The sequence below is a fragment of the Ziziphus jujuba genome, chromosome 4 (genome assembly GCF_031755915.1).
Source record: "Ziziphus jujuba cultivar Dongzao chromosome 4, ASM3175591v1".
NCBI lineage: Eukaryota > Viridiplantae > Streptophyta > Magnoliopsida > Rosales > Rhamnaceae > Ziziphus > Ziziphus jujuba.
This window is the reverse complement of record NC_083382.1, coordinates 28,406,729-28,423,593: the sequence shown is the minus strand read 5'-3', so window position 1 is coordinate 28,423,593 and position 16,865 is coordinate 28,406,729. Positions and strand designations below refer to the sequence as shown.

General features: G+C 28.2%; 1 protein-coding gene across 2 annotated transcripts; it reads left to right on the top strand.

The window, feature by feature from the left end:
• The first annotated feature begins 657 nt into the window (after positions 1-657).
• LOC107416441 (PI-PLC X domain-containing protein At5g67130) lies at positions 658-3,457 on the top strand. Of its 2 annotated transcripts, none has more exons than XM_048471213.2 (8): positions 658-925; positions 1,027-1,149; positions 1,816-1,938; positions 2,068-2,166; positions 2,269-2,572; positions 2,680-2,903; positions 3,019-3,105; positions 3,226-3,457. In XM_048471213.2, the coding sequence occupies exons 1-8, from the start codon at positions 830-832 to the stop codon at positions 3,265-3,267; spliced, it is 1,098 nt and encodes a 365-aa protein (XP_048327170.1). In that variant the 5' UTR covers positions 658-829; the 3' UTR covers positions 3,268-3,457. The 2 variants fall into 2 exon arrangements, with proteins under 2 accessions (XP_048327170.1, XP_015880409.2); XM_016024923.4 differs by having other exon boundaries at positions 659-925; positions 3,222-3,457.
• Positions 3,458-16,865: the final 13,408 nt, after the last annotated feature.

The window sequence follows — 16,865 nt, the reverse complement described above, 5'->3', positions numbered from 1 at the left end:
TATCAGATTTTTTTATTATTGAATTGGATCAGATAGAATCAATCGGATTTTTTGGATTCACATGTTCGTTGAACAGTCCTACCCAATAATAATAATAATAATAAAATAATTGGAAATTATTAGAGATTCATTGGCATGGAAAAATGGGACCAGAAAAGAAGGGAAGTGATACTAGTCCAGAATGTGAAAACCTTTCCACGAAAAAGAAAAGAATCTGTCTTCAATTTCTGAGGAGAAAAAGGTCGAAAAGTGACATTGGTCAAGCAAGAACCATACATATATAAAATAAGAATAATAATAGAATAATAATCTCATTAGTTTATTTTTCCTTGAAAATTGACTTAGGTATTGCATTAAGAAACTGACAATATACATGTAAATCGTGCTTAATAGATACATATGTCGAAGTGAAGTATCTATGGTTCTTTTTTTGGGTAATAAGTGGAGTATTTATGGTAGCACAATTAATAGACACAAGCGTCAATCACGTAGGAAAACCCAACTGTATCCGAAAAATCTTTGTCAAACTTCCTCTTACGTCTGTCCAAAATAAAATATCTTAGTGGTTGATTGGATAGCCAAACCATTTTTCTTATGTATATATATATATTTATATATATATATATATGCACATATATATATATATATATCATTTTCTTGATTCCATCATTCCAGTCTTTTTCCTATGAAAGTTTCATTGGAGTTTCCCTTTGTTTTCTCAGCCAAAACTGAGAAAACCATCATCTCCCTCACTCCATATCACCCACCAAAAAAAGGTTTCTGCCTTTATTAAAAAATCTCTTCCTTTTTTTTTTCCACTTCCTCGAAAATGGGTCTGGAAGAGCAGAGCTTTGTTTTGATCACAGTCGTTGTTGCAGTGCTTTTCAGCTTTGCCACAGCCAGCTGCTCTAATGGAGAGTGCAAGGTTCTGTTCCTTTTATTATCCCCAAATTGAATTCTATGAAATAAAAAATAAATAAATAAAAGAAATATTTTTCTTATCTAAGTTTCTCAATGTTTATGTAGGTACTAGAGGAATGTGCAAATAATGGAGCTTGTCAAAGTGGAGAGTATTGTTTTTCTTGCCCACTTGGATTCGTTGGGTCAAGATGTGTAAGATCGCAAATTTCAGATCAATTCAAGCTCGTGGTACTCTTTCTCTTTCTCTTTCTCTCTATCTCTAGCAAAAGTAACACCCATAATCTAATCAGAAATGCTTAGGGAAATAAATTCTCAGTAGAAATTTTCATGGTGATATTGATAAAAGGGAAGGCAGAGATATTTTATTTTTGGGCAGTTAAGGAAGATTGCCGATAGTATCTAGGTAGGCTATGGCTTTTCACACAGTTCACACTAATCAACAAAACGTTAAACGCGATGTTTAAGGCAGCTTCGTGGGAGAAAAACTGGTCACTATATGTTAATCATGTCCCAACAATTATAGTTTCATATTTATCAGTGAGATATTAAAAGGGCTTTGTGAGGTGGGGATTCGTAATTGTAAATTGTAATTACCTTAACAATAGGCTAGCCTTTTCGGTGGGCCATTTTCATAAAGTACACTATAGAGATCTAGTGAGAATGAAACTTCCTCCATTTTCAATCATTTTCTCCTTGTACGGCCCAACTTCATCAATTGTGTCACATATAAACAAATTTCAGAAAGGAATTTTGTGTGTATGTCAAAGAGTCTCAAGGCTTGCGTAAAATTACATTATAGTTTTATCTATAATTAGTCTATTAGATTTAGGGGGTAAATATTAAAATATGTTTAATGAGTTATTTCCTTGTCTTTTTTATTCTGTTTTTAATTAGAACAATTCTCTTCCTTTCAACAAATATGCATTTTTGACAACCCACAATGCTTTCGCTATTGACACGGGAGTTCCTCGCATTGCCCCCACGAATCAAGAAGACAGCATCTCTCAGCAGCTAAATGTACGTAATTAACCCATCAAACCCCCAAAATTGATTTCCTGATTCTTTTTGTTTAATAACAAATTAAATTCGTCATAAATTTAAATATATATATATATATATATATTTAATTAATTTTCTAATCTACAGAACGGTGCTCGGGCCTTAATGCTTGATACCTATGATTTCAAAGGAGAAGTCTGGCTTTGCCATTCATTTAGAGGAAATTGTTATGACTCCACTGCATTCGTATGTACAATTCTCAAGCAGCCTCATTAAGTTTTTCACATTTTAATATTTCATTATAATAGCATATTAAAGTGTAATTACTACTTATTGACGATGGATTAGGGACCAGCTATAGATACATTGAAGGAAATTGAAGCATTCTTATCAACCAACCCGGGAGAAATTGTGACATTGATCTTAGAAGACTATGTTAAAGCCCAAAATGGATTGACAAAGGTGTTCATAGACTCCGGGTTGATGAAATATTGGTTTCCATTGAAGAACATGCCCAAAAATGGTCAGGATTGGCCACTAGTTAGTGATATGGTGGCTAATAACCAAAGGCTGATTGTATTCACTTCCAATAAATCCAAAGAAGACACCGAGGAAATTGCATACCAATGGAACTACATGGTCGAAAATCAATGTAAGAAGCTATAGATCTAACGAATGATTTTCTTTCATGAGTTATAATGTTAACTTGATTCCTTGGCACAAAAGAAACAAATTGAATGAATGAATGTATAATTGCAGACGGTAATGGAGGAATGCATGCAGGAAGTTGTCCAAACAGGGCAGAATCTTCAGCTCTTGATGACAAAAGCAAGTCTTTGGTTTTGGTAAACTATTTTGAGTCTATACCAATAAAGCAAACGGCCTGTATACACAATTCTCAGCCACTGATAGACATGCTTCAAACTTGTTTTGCTGCGGCTGGGAACCGATGGTCTAACTTTGTTGCGGTTGATTTTTATAAGGTTTATCCCCCGGCGTAAATTTCCTATTCTTTTCTTGCATCTAAGTGTTTAAATAACAATGCAAATAATAATAATAATTATTATTATTAATTAATTAATTTTTTTGGTGATGCAGAGGAGTGAGGGAGGAGGAGCATTTCAAGCAGTAGACCTGCTTAATGGGAAGCTCTTATGTGGATGCAACGACGTTCATGCATGCACAGTAAGCAAAAGAGATTTAGGCATTTAAAACTGACTTGTACAATTTTTTATTTTTGGTTGAACATTAGAGTTAATAAGCTGATAAAATTTTCATTCTGGTCTAATGTTTTGGTGCAGCCAGGATCAACTTCCCCCTGCACTATGTAGGTTCAGCATATATTAGAGGCCAATCTCCTATTTAGACAATCCACAAAAAAATTCAAACGGTTGGTTACATTGTAGAAAATGTGTATAAAACATACACATACACAATGTATATTTATATGGTGATCAGAAAACCATATTGTATTATACATACATGGCAAATAAATTTTTAAAATTTAAGAATAAAATTGCATGATATAGTAATATAATATCTTGACTAAGATATATGTATGTTTAGGGTGAGAATTTGATCTTTAATAGAAAACCAAATTAACTTGACCAAGACCTTATGTGAATGACCCATTTCGCTATACGTTGCATCTTAGGTTAAGGATAGAGACTAGGCAACGTAGTTTTCGAGAGAGAAACAGAGGCAAATACAGAGTCTATATAAATCTGAGTTTAAAAAGTGTTCACAAAAATTGGCAGCCGTGTTTTCATTCTCATCGATTTGCCTCTATAATTTCTTGCTGTTAAGTTTTCGTTGTGATTATTTTAATACAATATAAAAAAAAAAAAAAAAAAACAGTAATTCTATACTTGCCATAATTGTTTATCACAATTTTAGTTTTACAATAATGTGTTATTATACAATTGATTTTTCCTTCGATGATTACAGAACATAAATAATCTATTAACTATTTATATACTGCTACATCATTATTTATCAAAATTTTAATAAACAAAGTTGGTAAATATAGCATTACCTTAAAAAATAAAAAAAATAAATAAAAAAAAGGAGAAACCTAAACAATCAATAAAATCTTATAGCCCTATGATAACTCTCTGCATTCCACTGGTTGACCTTAACAGAGGCATTAACACAATGTTGGTCAATTTGGGCTTCAGCTGCTGGGCATCTTGTGGACTTTACCTTCCTCACACCACCATAATCCCATCCAAATCCATTAAATCAAACTACGCAGATTCAGAAATTCAACGCCATAAAAAAATAAATGAAAGTTAATTAATATATTATACAAATAAATAATCTTTACTGAGGATACCATGTGCAATACACTAGAGGAAAGCTGCTTGTTCAGATAACCTCTTTGTATCCCAAATCCCAAACTTTGTCTCGGTGAGTAGTTAAAGTAACTAAATAGATGATAATCCAGCTTTTTGGTTCACCTAATGGATACAATAACATATCTTCTGCTACTTATAATTTCAGCATTACTATTTTATTTACATTTCCTTGTCTTATTCTCTCCATTCCATAATTATGACCATAAAGGGAAAAAAAAAAATCAAAAGACAATAAAAGAAGAAAAGTTTCCCGAGTCATTGCCTGGAACTGAAACATAACCAAAGTACCAGATAAAACTTTTTCTTATAATATAATATGTTCTGTTTGCTTCATCATGTAGCCAAAAAGCCCAAAATCTTGGCTTTCTGTCATTAAAATTTGATGCATTGGACAATCCAAAAACCCCTTTTAATATTAGTAAGTTTATGGAGCATATGGGATGCAGGTTGCAAACCATTAACATAGTGGAAATATAAATTCCAGGGACAGCGATTACACGATTGTAGACAAGAGTTTATATATATTTATTCTGTTTGATTGAATTATTCACCTGAGAAACCCACTTTAATTTGTTTTTCCAAATTTATTTTTATGTATTAATTAATTAATCTCCATGTTTTGTTGTTGTAGTTGTTGTTTTTCTTTTCATTTTTTTCATTTTTTTAATGAGCAAACTCCATGTTTTGTTGTTTGAATGGAACAGTATTTGAAGTGGAGCTAAATTAGATAATGAAAAAAAGGAAGTGAAATCGTTATCATTCCATTCAGTCCAATGGGCACCAAAGCTTCGCCATCATTCCTCGGGGCTTTGTCTGTTTCCAATAATTGATCCAAAAATTAAAATATATTGTAATTAGTTTTATTTATTTATTTTTGGGTTTAGCAGATACAATCTTACTTTAATCACTCACTCAATGCTTTAAAAGCTTACAGAGACAAATTAAAAACCAAAAAGTACTCAATTTCGGTGCCCGATTATTAGGGATGGTCAAAATCCAATCCAACCTATTCAATCCGTCCAATTCAATTTATTTTTAATGGTTTGGATTAGATTTTTATATCAATTGAATTAGATTAGATTTAAAATATTATAAAGTGTATGAATTGGATTGGTTATGGATTGGAAATATAAATTCAATCAAATCCAAATAATATATTATATAACTAAAAATTATATATTTTTTATTTTTTTCATTTTTATATATTAATTTTAGTACTTTTTTTTTCATTTTTATATATTAATTTTTAATTTTTATTTTTATATATTGATTTTTAATATATATATAAATATATATATATATATATATTTTTTTATTTTTTTTTCTTTTATATCCCCATATCCTAAATTCCAAATCAAATTGTAAGTTGTAACCCTAAACTAAACATTTATCTTTGTTACCGCCCACCACTAGTCCATCACCATCACCATAATATATATATATTTTTTACATCTCCATTATATATATACATATATTTACATATATTGTATCCAATTGTTACTTATATATATATAAATGTTTAAATATAATTTATTACTAATTTTATTGTTTTGATCTTTGTAAAGCTTACAGAATCAACTAAAATTAGTGAACCTGTCAACGTTGATTGACTTTTGATTTATCAAAGTTTAAAGGTTAAAAAAAAAAAAGGAATTATATATTGATTCTTGAGTGAATGAATTTTGACGAATGTATTATTTTACATTATTTGTTCTAACAATTTTAATTTAATTTTATAGGAGTGAAATTATGACATTAATATTTGTTATTTAATAAGTGCATGATGTGTATCATTTGTTACATTTTCTTCTTTATTTTCCATTGTAGACTATGTTATATTATTCTAATTGTATTTTATGTTTGGATAATTATAATTTATTATTTATATTTTATATTTGGAAAAATTTTTATTTGTATTATATATTTATAAATTAGTAAGTTTCAAACCGATCAATCAATTCAAATCAAACCGATCATAAATAGTTTGATTTGGTTTGGATTTAATACTTTAATGGTTTGATTTGGATTGTAAATTAGAAAAATCGATATGTATGGATTGGTTTGTATTTCAGTCTAAAACCGAACCAATCCAATCTATACCAACCCCTACTGATTATATGAAAATTTTATATCTTCTAATAATTTTTTCTGGTTTTTTTTTTTTTTTTTTTAACGGGGGCTTGTTACCAAATATCAAATTAGGGGTATTAAGGCGGTTGGTACTTTGAGAAAATTCAGTCAATGTGAGACTTATCAAATGTGAAATATTGTAAAATGTTTACAATTAGGTGATTGGAAATCTTCTAATAAAGTTGAATTGTCGGCAATCACTTTTTTTCACCCCATATACTCACGGATCCAAGAAGCTCTAAAACATTTTGATTAGTACAATCATGAAACAAAAAAATCTACGTGGATACCACCTTATATTTCCACAAGATTTTCAACCACGTTCTTTGACCTCCTTAGCCATAAAAAAGAAAAAAGGAAAAGGAAAAGGAAAAAAGATTCATCCATGTGGAAATATAGAAAGAAGTGGTTTTTATGATTCATTTTTTCTTAGATTCTTTGTTCATATGTTTTTTTTTTTGTTTTTTTTTTTTTTTGCCCTTTTCAACTTTTCAAAAGTGAAAGACACAGATCATGCGAGTTACTCCAATCTTGGCGGCGTCAAATGGACTTTATGGTTTCGGCTCTGGGTCACCTACAATATTTTTTGGGCCATCTTTCTTTGAAGCTTCTGTTGCCAATTGCAACTTTACCAAGTGTTATCTCCATCTGCACATATCTACCACATATAGAATCGTATCATCATTTGATCTCATAGATCTTGAAGTTTCTTCTTTTTATTATTAATTTTTTTTATAACACAAAAGAAAGGGGAAAGTGAATATTGGGGGGAAAAAATCTAATCTTTATTTATTCTTCTTTTATACAATCATCACCGACAAAATATGAAATTTGAAAAAGCTATCATATGAAAAAATATCTTATTTACTATATACATTATCATGTCATGTCATGTTATGTGTCAATTAATTATTAACATGTGATTTATTTAAACTACGACTCAAGTTGATAAGTTATTTATATTTATATTTAGAAAATCATGGATTCGAAACAACAGAATATATGAAAAATTAATATACAAAAAATTAATGTAAATGATAAAAAAATAAATATTGATTTAAAAGGTAACACCATGTCATTAATTATACCTGTTATATAAAATATTTTTTTCTAATTAAGGAAGTGAGAAAAATTATGGTCAATTTGATGTACATATAGCTAGGCATAGTATTAACTCGATCAAAGTGCGAAGTGGCCCTATTAATCTCGGTGTGGAGCATGTGAGTTGGTAGGTTGGAAGGTATCTAACACATGCTATCAATCTTGAAAGACCAATAAAACCACTATACATTAATATTTATTTATAATATCAAAGTCATTAGGTAATATTATATGAAAGATAAGATATCAGATCTGCATGATTAACCTAATATTAATTTCACTACCAATATGCTTTGCTTCTGTGTTTTGCTGTGGGAGAATGTATAATGCCCTTCATGTTATTGGTTTTTGAAGCACATAAAAAATTGTGGGACAACTATTTTTAATCACTCTCTCTTTACTCTACTATATGTGCTAGAGATACGATATATCGCTATTACTTTATTCATTTTGATTTTTTGGCTTTTTGACTAATGTGGCAAGGATTTGGTCTTCAATGCAAAATTAAATGTAAACCTTTTCAAACATTTATTCTTTTTCATTGGTCTTTGAATAAGAGAGCTTACTTCGAGGCATATCCATCAAACCCATTGAATGATTATTAAGATAATGACTCTCACATGCTTCAACTAAAAAATTTAATTACCTCATGATTGTGTAGGAATGAGATGGGTCTAAATGGGATTTCAGACAATAGCCTAAATATTTTCAAACTTGGTGAGCTTCAAGTGGCATGAAATTGTAAATATGTACTAAATATTGCTATGCTCGAGGATAATTATATATTCTACCTAGCTATTTCAAGAAATTAGTGGCTTGCTTTATAGTTTTGTTTGATATAAATTTTGTTTTTGCTTCTTGATTTACTGATTTATCTTTTTTTAAGAGAGTTTTTTGAGAAATTACATTTCAATTTTGATTTTAAGCACTTTTTTAAAGGTTTAAAGCTTTTTTCAAAAAAAATTGTTCAAATTCAAGACTAAAATACTTTTAAAAACTAGAAATTATAATTTAAAAGTCATGCCAAACAGAATTTGAAAAACTATGTTCCAAATCAACAAGAAATCTTGACTCTATATTCTTTGCATTTAACACAAAGGGGTTGTATAGTTGTAGTGCTTTAAATTACAAAAAACCCAATTTCTTTTTTCTCTCCCACAATTAATAGCCATACAATCTCATAAATATAGAACAATCGAAATATATACAAAACACACGAAAAGAGCCATATATTAATCTTTATCGGTCCCCCACTTTTCCTAAATGTACAAAAAATAAACCATTAAAGATAAGGAATAAAATCCATAGTGGGATATATCATATATGCTATATATATAAATATATATAGCCAGTTGATATCCAGCTAATGAAAATGAAAGTAATATGAGAGAATGTTGCAAATTACACCTTTTCCAAATTGTCAATATACCATACATACAGAGAAAAACTTGCACATATGTATGAATTCTTTTTCTTTTTCTCTTGTTTTTTTCGAATGGAGGAAAATACCCACGAAGGATCCAAATAAGGATAAATTATTCTCCTTTGTTTTACCAAAAAATTTCAAAGGGAAGGGGGAGGGGTTGGGCTCACTAACTGTCTGGTACTTGTCAATATTCCGCAATCGTACCAAGGACGATTACGATATACCCACGAGGAGGTAACATGCAATTGGGATTTTTTATTTTTATTTTTATTTCCATTGTTGTTTGCTGCATGAGAGCAAGTCGCAATGGAGCCCCACCAGAGCTTTTAAGTTTCAACCTCATCGTGTCCAAGCAAGCACCAGATCACATGGGTTTTGGTGTCCACTGTATAACATAAGGTTACCTAATATGGGGCTGAAATGGAATAGAAATTAGAGCTAAAGATTTTAAAAATACAAAGTGGGAAATGAAAGAAACAACAACAAAGACAATCACTTTGTGTGTGCAAACAAAACTCAATGGGGACCCTTTTTTAACACATGGGGTGGGGATCGCTTGAGCTTGTAGTGGAGCCACTCAGCTTAAAAGTTAAGAATCTTTTGCAAAATGTTGGTTGGAAGCACACACTTGGGGCAAACCTCCTTATACGTTCACTTAATACTCTCTCTCTATCTTAATTATTAATATTATATGCATTCCATTTGTCAATAATAATCTTTTTTTTGAATCTTAATGATTTTGTTACTAAACTATCTTTACATAAATATAATCTTCATTAAATCTTATTTTACACGGCTTTTTGAAGGTCTTTTTTATTTTTAAGGCTTAAAAGCCGTCTATAAAAGTGTTAGAACAATTTTTTGAAAAAGTTTTAGATGAGCCTGTAAGCAACACCCGTGCAAACCCTATTTGAGCAATTTTTGCTCAAATAGAATTTTTGATAAAAAAATTTTAATTGATTTTAGTTAGAAGCTATATTAAAATCCTGAAATACTTTTAAAAAATTATTTAAACATTTTTAAAAATAAATGTTAAATCGTATAAGTAAAAAACGTTGAAACTCAAAAGTTATCCTAAACATATATACCTTATAGGTATGAAGTTCATAGATAAACTTAATTAATTTTTTAATCATCCATAGATGAACTCCAAGAGTTACTTATAAAACAAATTAAAGTGTTATGGTTAGGACAACATTGATGACAAGTTTGTCATGACCTTTCTGAGTCCTCGAGTGGAGTAACCACGAGTTTGCCTAGATATTATCTTTAAAAAAAAAAAAAAAAAAAAAGTCCACCAAGAGATCATTACCTTTAATTTAAAAGGGTTGCAAAATTTTATGGAAGAAATTAATAGGGTTTCTTTTCTTTCGCTTCAAATTGGTAAGGGTTTCTTTAATGGCCACTGATATATTGTCCTGCTTCTTCAATTGTTTCGAAGAGCTAGCTAGCTCAGCCATAGGTTTCATAGCCCAAGCAAAGGTTGATATTTATACAAATTAAATGCAGTCCATGCCATTGCACATGACTCTAACCCTATGGGGTTGTAGGGATTCAAAGTCGAAATTGGATCTGTTTGGTTTAGATAGAGGTATGGGGTTTAATGTCCATTGCCTCAGCATATATGGCTAAAGCGTTAGGAGTGCATTTTAGATGAAGGACAATTTGAGGCTGAAACTCCATATGAAAACTTAAAGGCAATTGTAATTTGCTGAAACCATTAGTACTATACGCACATCGACTATTAATGGACAGACAAATTGGTCCTTGTATTAATACTGATTACTTTAAATTTACTATGAATAATATTTGATTAAGCATGGCATTTTTGTTTGAAGGGTTTGAAAAATATGTTAGTTTATCTTGTGATCTTTAAAGAAATTTTCTAATTTGTGGCTGCTGATCACTATTTTACAGGATAAGCATATGTTCACTTGGTTTACATCTTAAATTGAAAAGGGTGAGAAAGAGTATACTATATGTAACTGATTTATTAAATTATAATTAATTAATTAGTTATGGTACTCACTTGGGTCATAACTCTGGTTGACGACAGAAGCAGTAGATTTGTAATGTGCTTTTTGTCAGATGGTATAACTAGTTTCCTTTTGGTTGTAAATTAATTTTGGTGGTGGACTTCAATTAATGGATTGTACAAGTTTTTGGCTTTGTATGGCTTGCATTAACTAGCCGTGCCTTTATCGAAGCAAGCAACGAAAACTTGAGCCATGATTGTAACATCCAAAGTCCATACACGTGACTGTCTCCTCTGCCAAGCCATCCCTCCTAGAATGCCCTCTCTATCTACTGAGAACAATCTCTCAATGTATAATTCATACAAACCTAATTTGTTTGATTTGTTAATATATGGTTCATTACAAATTGAAAAAAAGTTAATATATAACCGCTTTCGTAATGTGTATACATTATTATTACATGGTTCAACTTCAAAGGATAATATCAATCATGTATAATCTCTCAAAATATCTCTTTTTTCAACCCATTTCAGACTTTATTTTAGATAAGAAACACACATAGTTTGGTTGTTTGATGATTGTTAATCTTTCTACGAAATCTTGTTTCAAACAAGAATTCAATTTTAAATTGAAAAGTAGTTAATATAGAACCGTTCTCATAATGTGTATATATATAGATATATATATAATTATTACATGGTTCAAAGGATAATATTATTTCATGTATATATAACCTCTCAAAATATCTCTTTTCGTTCAATCCATGACGTTATGTTATACAAGAAATACACGTAGTTTGGTTGTTGTTTGAAGATTGTTTATCTTTCTACGAAATTTTGTTTCAAGCAAGAATTTCATTTTGCTTCTGTGACGTGTGAAAGCTTTTCAACGAGGACGGTTATGAAGGAGGAACAAGTATCCATTTTTATTTGTCCATCTAGCTTTTGATTAAAGCATGTAACCTCCCGCGGTGAAAAGTCAAAATATACTTCCTCTCAACACCAAAATCGAACTGTTCATTGAAAATACCATTAAATTATAAGGATCATGTTCAAATTATTGGAACCTTTTTTAAAATTATTATTAATTTTAAAATTTTAAGTTATTAAAAATTTAGTTTTATTATGTATATTAAACTATTTCAACATTTTTTTTTTTTTACTTCTAAATTATTCTAGTTCTTACAAATGTTAGTAATACGACTCAACCTAGGTGTTTAGGGTTTTAAATTTTAAGATTATGTATATTAATCTATATTAACATCTTTAACCTTTAACTTAAGATAGCATTTATGTGAAATATCTAACTATAATATAACATGCAATAGCATTATGTGAAATATCTAACTACAATTCAATAGCAAAATCACTTTTTTTTTTATTAATTCAAACCTGCCACCTTCAATATTATAAGATTAAAAAAAAAAAAAGAAGTACACAATTTATGTAATGGTAAATCTTATGTTAAATAAGAACTAATTAAAAAGACAATACTGTGTTGAAGCAAAAATAATAAATAAATAAATAAAACCCTGTTGTTACAGTAACAATAATTTAGTTCATGTTTTACAATGAAGTTAAAACCTTGAATACGCAATTGTTACATATAATTTTTATATAGATAGATACTGTAAGTATAGATAAATATAGATAGACAGATGGATACAAATGTAGGAAATAAAGGAAATTATTATTAAAAAAGAATAGATATGAATCATGATCACTAAATGCATATATATAAATATGCCAAAAAAAAAAAAAAAAAGAAAGAGTAAAGTTATGAAACTTATCCGATGCTACTTTTATAGAAAGAAGAAGAAGGGAATGGTAGTTATGACCATTCTGGTCCAGTGGGTTCATCTCTCGATTAAGTTTACCATCGTTTACTCTTTGGTGGCCGAGATGGTGAAAAGCCAATTTAACCTCTGGTAAACAAACAAGGTCTTTCTTTCTGTTTTACACCCCCAAAAAAAAAAAAAAAAAAGTTTTCTTTCTGATAGACTAGAGATATATAGAAAAGAGTGAAATAAATTAAAAGAAAAAAAAAATCAGAAAGAAAGAGAGAAAAGCAAAGAGACAAATCAATCAATTCAGTGAATAAAACAGGTGCACGTGGACAGACCTACCACACGTGCACTCAATCATCATGAGGGTTCCCATTCCTCTTCTCTCTTTCTCTCTCTCTGAGAGGATAAAGACGTCAAGAGCTAAACAACAAATGAAACAGACGTCTTCAATCTCTCAATCTCTCTCTCTCTCTCTCAACCCCTGTCCACTGTTTTTTGCACTGCATCGCATGGTCTATTATCTATCCTATTCTGCACTTCTACTTTATTTTCTTTTTCTTTTTCTTTTTTTAAATTTATATACTATTTTTCTTTCTCTCTGGAGTTTGGGAACTGAGATTGTGAGTCTCAAGGAGTGTCCCCAACGTCTCATTGAATACATCACCATTTAATATATTTGGCAGGTAACTTCTTCCCAAGGTCGCCAAGATTAGGACCAAAAAGATAGGTAAAAAAAAAAAAAAAAAAAAAAAAAAAACAAAGGAAAAAGTCCCAAAATTGTATCGAATTTGAGATTTTTTTACTCGAATTTCAATTTTTTGTCTAATTTTTTTTGTTACAATAATTATTAACTTTAACCATAGCACCAGAATTTAAAGATCATTACTAATCATTAATATCAAAAGCACTGTCTCAAAGGAATTATTAGAAAATTATAGCAATTAAACAAAAAATTTAATATTATCTGATTTAAAAGAGGGGAAAAAAAAAACAATTAAACCATCGGACCGTTTTTATCACTTTTATTTTTGGCACTCGGACCACTTTGCCACTTAATAATATTCATTTATTAGGTATAATTAGGAGTTTCATGCATGTGAAAATATTAAATTTATATTTTTTTTAACCATTTACAACAATTTCTAATAAATTTATCATTAAAGGTGACCAAAAAAAAAACTTTTAAATAAAGGACTTCAATATTGTTATATTTATCAGAAAACTACGAATTTACTGGGAATGTGCAAAACAAAAAAAAAAAAAAAACAAACAAAAAAAAATTAATTGACCAATCCAATCTAATCAAACTTGTTTCGATTAATTATTTTATAGTAGCTAGATTAGATCCATTTCAAAAATTTAAAACCAATTATTGGAACAATTTGGATCTGTTTAAAAAATAAATAAAAGAAATAAAGGAAAATAAAGGACAAATGAAATGGATCCAAGTAAAACTAATAAAAAAAATAATATAAAATATATATATATATATATAAATAATTAGTAAATTATTTTTTTGTTTGATTTAATATTTATTTTGGTTTGCAATATCTAGTTTTAAAAAATTACTTGTAAATGATATTTTATTTTAACCAATTTTGTTTTATTTATTTTATTTTAAAAATATTTTTTAGAATGTTAACAGATTTTAATTAAAAAAATTTGCTACTTTACACAAATAAAAAATCCAAAGTTTCAACTGCCAAGCATCTTTTGACCGCCCCCACCCCACGCCCAAAACACACACACACACACGCACACACACAAAATAAAAATAAAAAATAAAAAATAAAAAATCCTAACATATGAAATTTTCGAAAACCTAAAATTTACAACCACAAGCTCAAACCCAATCTAAAACAAACCATCCAATTTAATGCAAATTGATTATTATAAAATTGAATTGGATGTTCAAATCAATTTAAATTGTACTGAAAGTTGTCAAAACGATTAGTAATTTGATCGGATTGATTACAGCTAAAATAAATCAATTTCGAATCAATAAAAACTTTTGGGATTGATATCATTTAGAAAATAACAAACAAAGGACAAATTTGACATATTCTTTTTTAATTTTTGCTAGAATTAACCAATCTATTTTTTTTATTTTATAGAAATCGATCTGATTTCAATAACAGGAAAAGAAAAAAAAGATATTTTTTGATCATTAATATTTGGAAGAGTATAAAAGAAAGGATCTTTCTCCTAATAATCCTCCTTCAAGGATAAAATTGAAAAGTAATCTTTATTTTCAACACTTATAATTTTAACTTCTTCTTTTTTTTAATTTTTACTTATTTATCTAACATGTCCTTCCAAGCAAAAAGCAAACCTTCAAAAAAAAAAAAAACTAGAAATTTGTTTTTGAAGGGGTTTGAAAATCTTTAACCATTCAAACAGTGAGGCAGATTGTACGAAACTTATTTTTGAATCCCTTCAAAAAAATCAAATGTGACAAATAATATACTTTAATATTGTTTGAAATACTCTCTTATATTTTTTCAAGGACTTTGAAAATTTTGAACCTCTAAATTCAATTATCAAAGGCATTTTTGTTAAAATAGGCCTAGAATTATGATTCATGAAAATGAAAGTTATTTTTCAATTTTGTTTCTGGTGGAGGATTATTTGATCAAAATTCTTTGTATCCTGTTGGAGAGAAGTGTCAAAATTTTGAAATAAACTAATTTTTAATAATTACTTTTCTGATAATCAATTTTTTGCATTAAATTTCCTATGAATTATTTTTCAAAAGATTTGGTTTGTAGAAAAATATTAATTACTTACAAGCAATTAATTGATTTGTATTTTAAAAATTAAAGATAAAATTTGCTTTTAATAAAATACATAAAAACTAGTTTACAGAAAATAATTAAAATAACAGAATTTTTTAAAAATTTTATTTTCCATTATATTTTCTTGTATTGTGAAATTTAGTTTCTATTAGGTCCACAATTTCCTTATTTTAAAAGCCATATGAATATAAAAAACTCTATTTTCCCAAATAATTTCAAATTTCCATTATTTTTTACACTTTCTAAACAGGAAAAATAATCCTTATTATGGTATATTCTAACTTCCCCTTTTTGTTTTTTTTATTCTCATTTTGAAAAGTTATTCGATAGTATGGAACTATCACATCATTCCTAGATCCATCCAATTATATTGCCAATTTATCAAATATAAAATAACATTTATATCATTTTTAAAATTCAACATAATTAAACTCTAAATTGGTAAGTTATCTGTTAACAAATCAAATTATTTTAATATTTTACCAAAAAAATCAATTCATTTAAAATGGATTTATTAATATATTTAATTTCCTTAAAAATTATCTAATTAATTTTATTTCTCAAACAATTTGAAAAAAAAAATACAAATATTATTTCTTATTGTTATTGATTTATTTTAGAGAAAATATAAAAATTATTTATACTATTGCTCTATTTTCATAAGTATTTTGGGAAAATTGGTATAGGCATTTATATATATATATATATATATACATATTATTTTTCTTATAAAATAGTAGCAAGAGAAGTATAAAATAATATCTCTTTCTTTTAAAAAGTAAAAAATAAAAACACATCCCTCTCAATTTCTCATATTAATATCAAAAGTATGTGTGCAAATATATCGGATGGACTATGGAAAACATAATAATGTTCTTTTAAGGCACTTCTGGATATAGAAAGATATCTATATATATATATATATATATATAAGTTTTTTTAAATAAAATTTTTAAAAAATTAATGATATAATTATTTTTTAGAAGGAAACTAAATAAATTATTAAATGGCTTGAATAAATGAATTGATTTGATGGCGAATAATTTACCAATTTAAAATTTAATTGTATTGATTTTAAAAAATATCATAAATGATATGTCATATTTGATGCAATAACTTAATATATATGGATCGATCTACAAATGACATGGTAGGCCCTTTTGTTAAATAATTACTCAATTTTTTAAGATCAAAATATAAAAATGAAAATTATAAGGCATGATATCTAAACTTCATCCTTTTTAAAAGATAATATTTGTATCTATGAGTGATATATACAGGTTACCAATTCAAGTGTCCCATAAGGGCAATCAAATTTTAAAATAAAAAAATAATAATAATAAAGGAATTGTCATATAAGAAAATACCAAAATC

Excerpts from the sequence above, each read along its gene's own strand:
- LOC107416441 (XM_048471213.2), top strand. The coding sequence starts at position 830 with ATGGGTCTGGAAGAGCAGAGCTTTGTTTTGATCACAGTCGTTGTTGCA. Across the intron at positions 1,939-2,067 it reads GCATCTCTCAGCAGCTAAAT|AACGGTGCTCGGGCCTTAAT; the intron begins GTACGTAATTAA and ends TCTAATCTACAG. Across the intron at positions 2,904-3,018 it reads TTGCGGTTGATTTTTATAAG|AGGAGTGAGGGAGGAGGAGC; the intron begins GTTTATCCCCCG and ends TTGGTGATGCAG.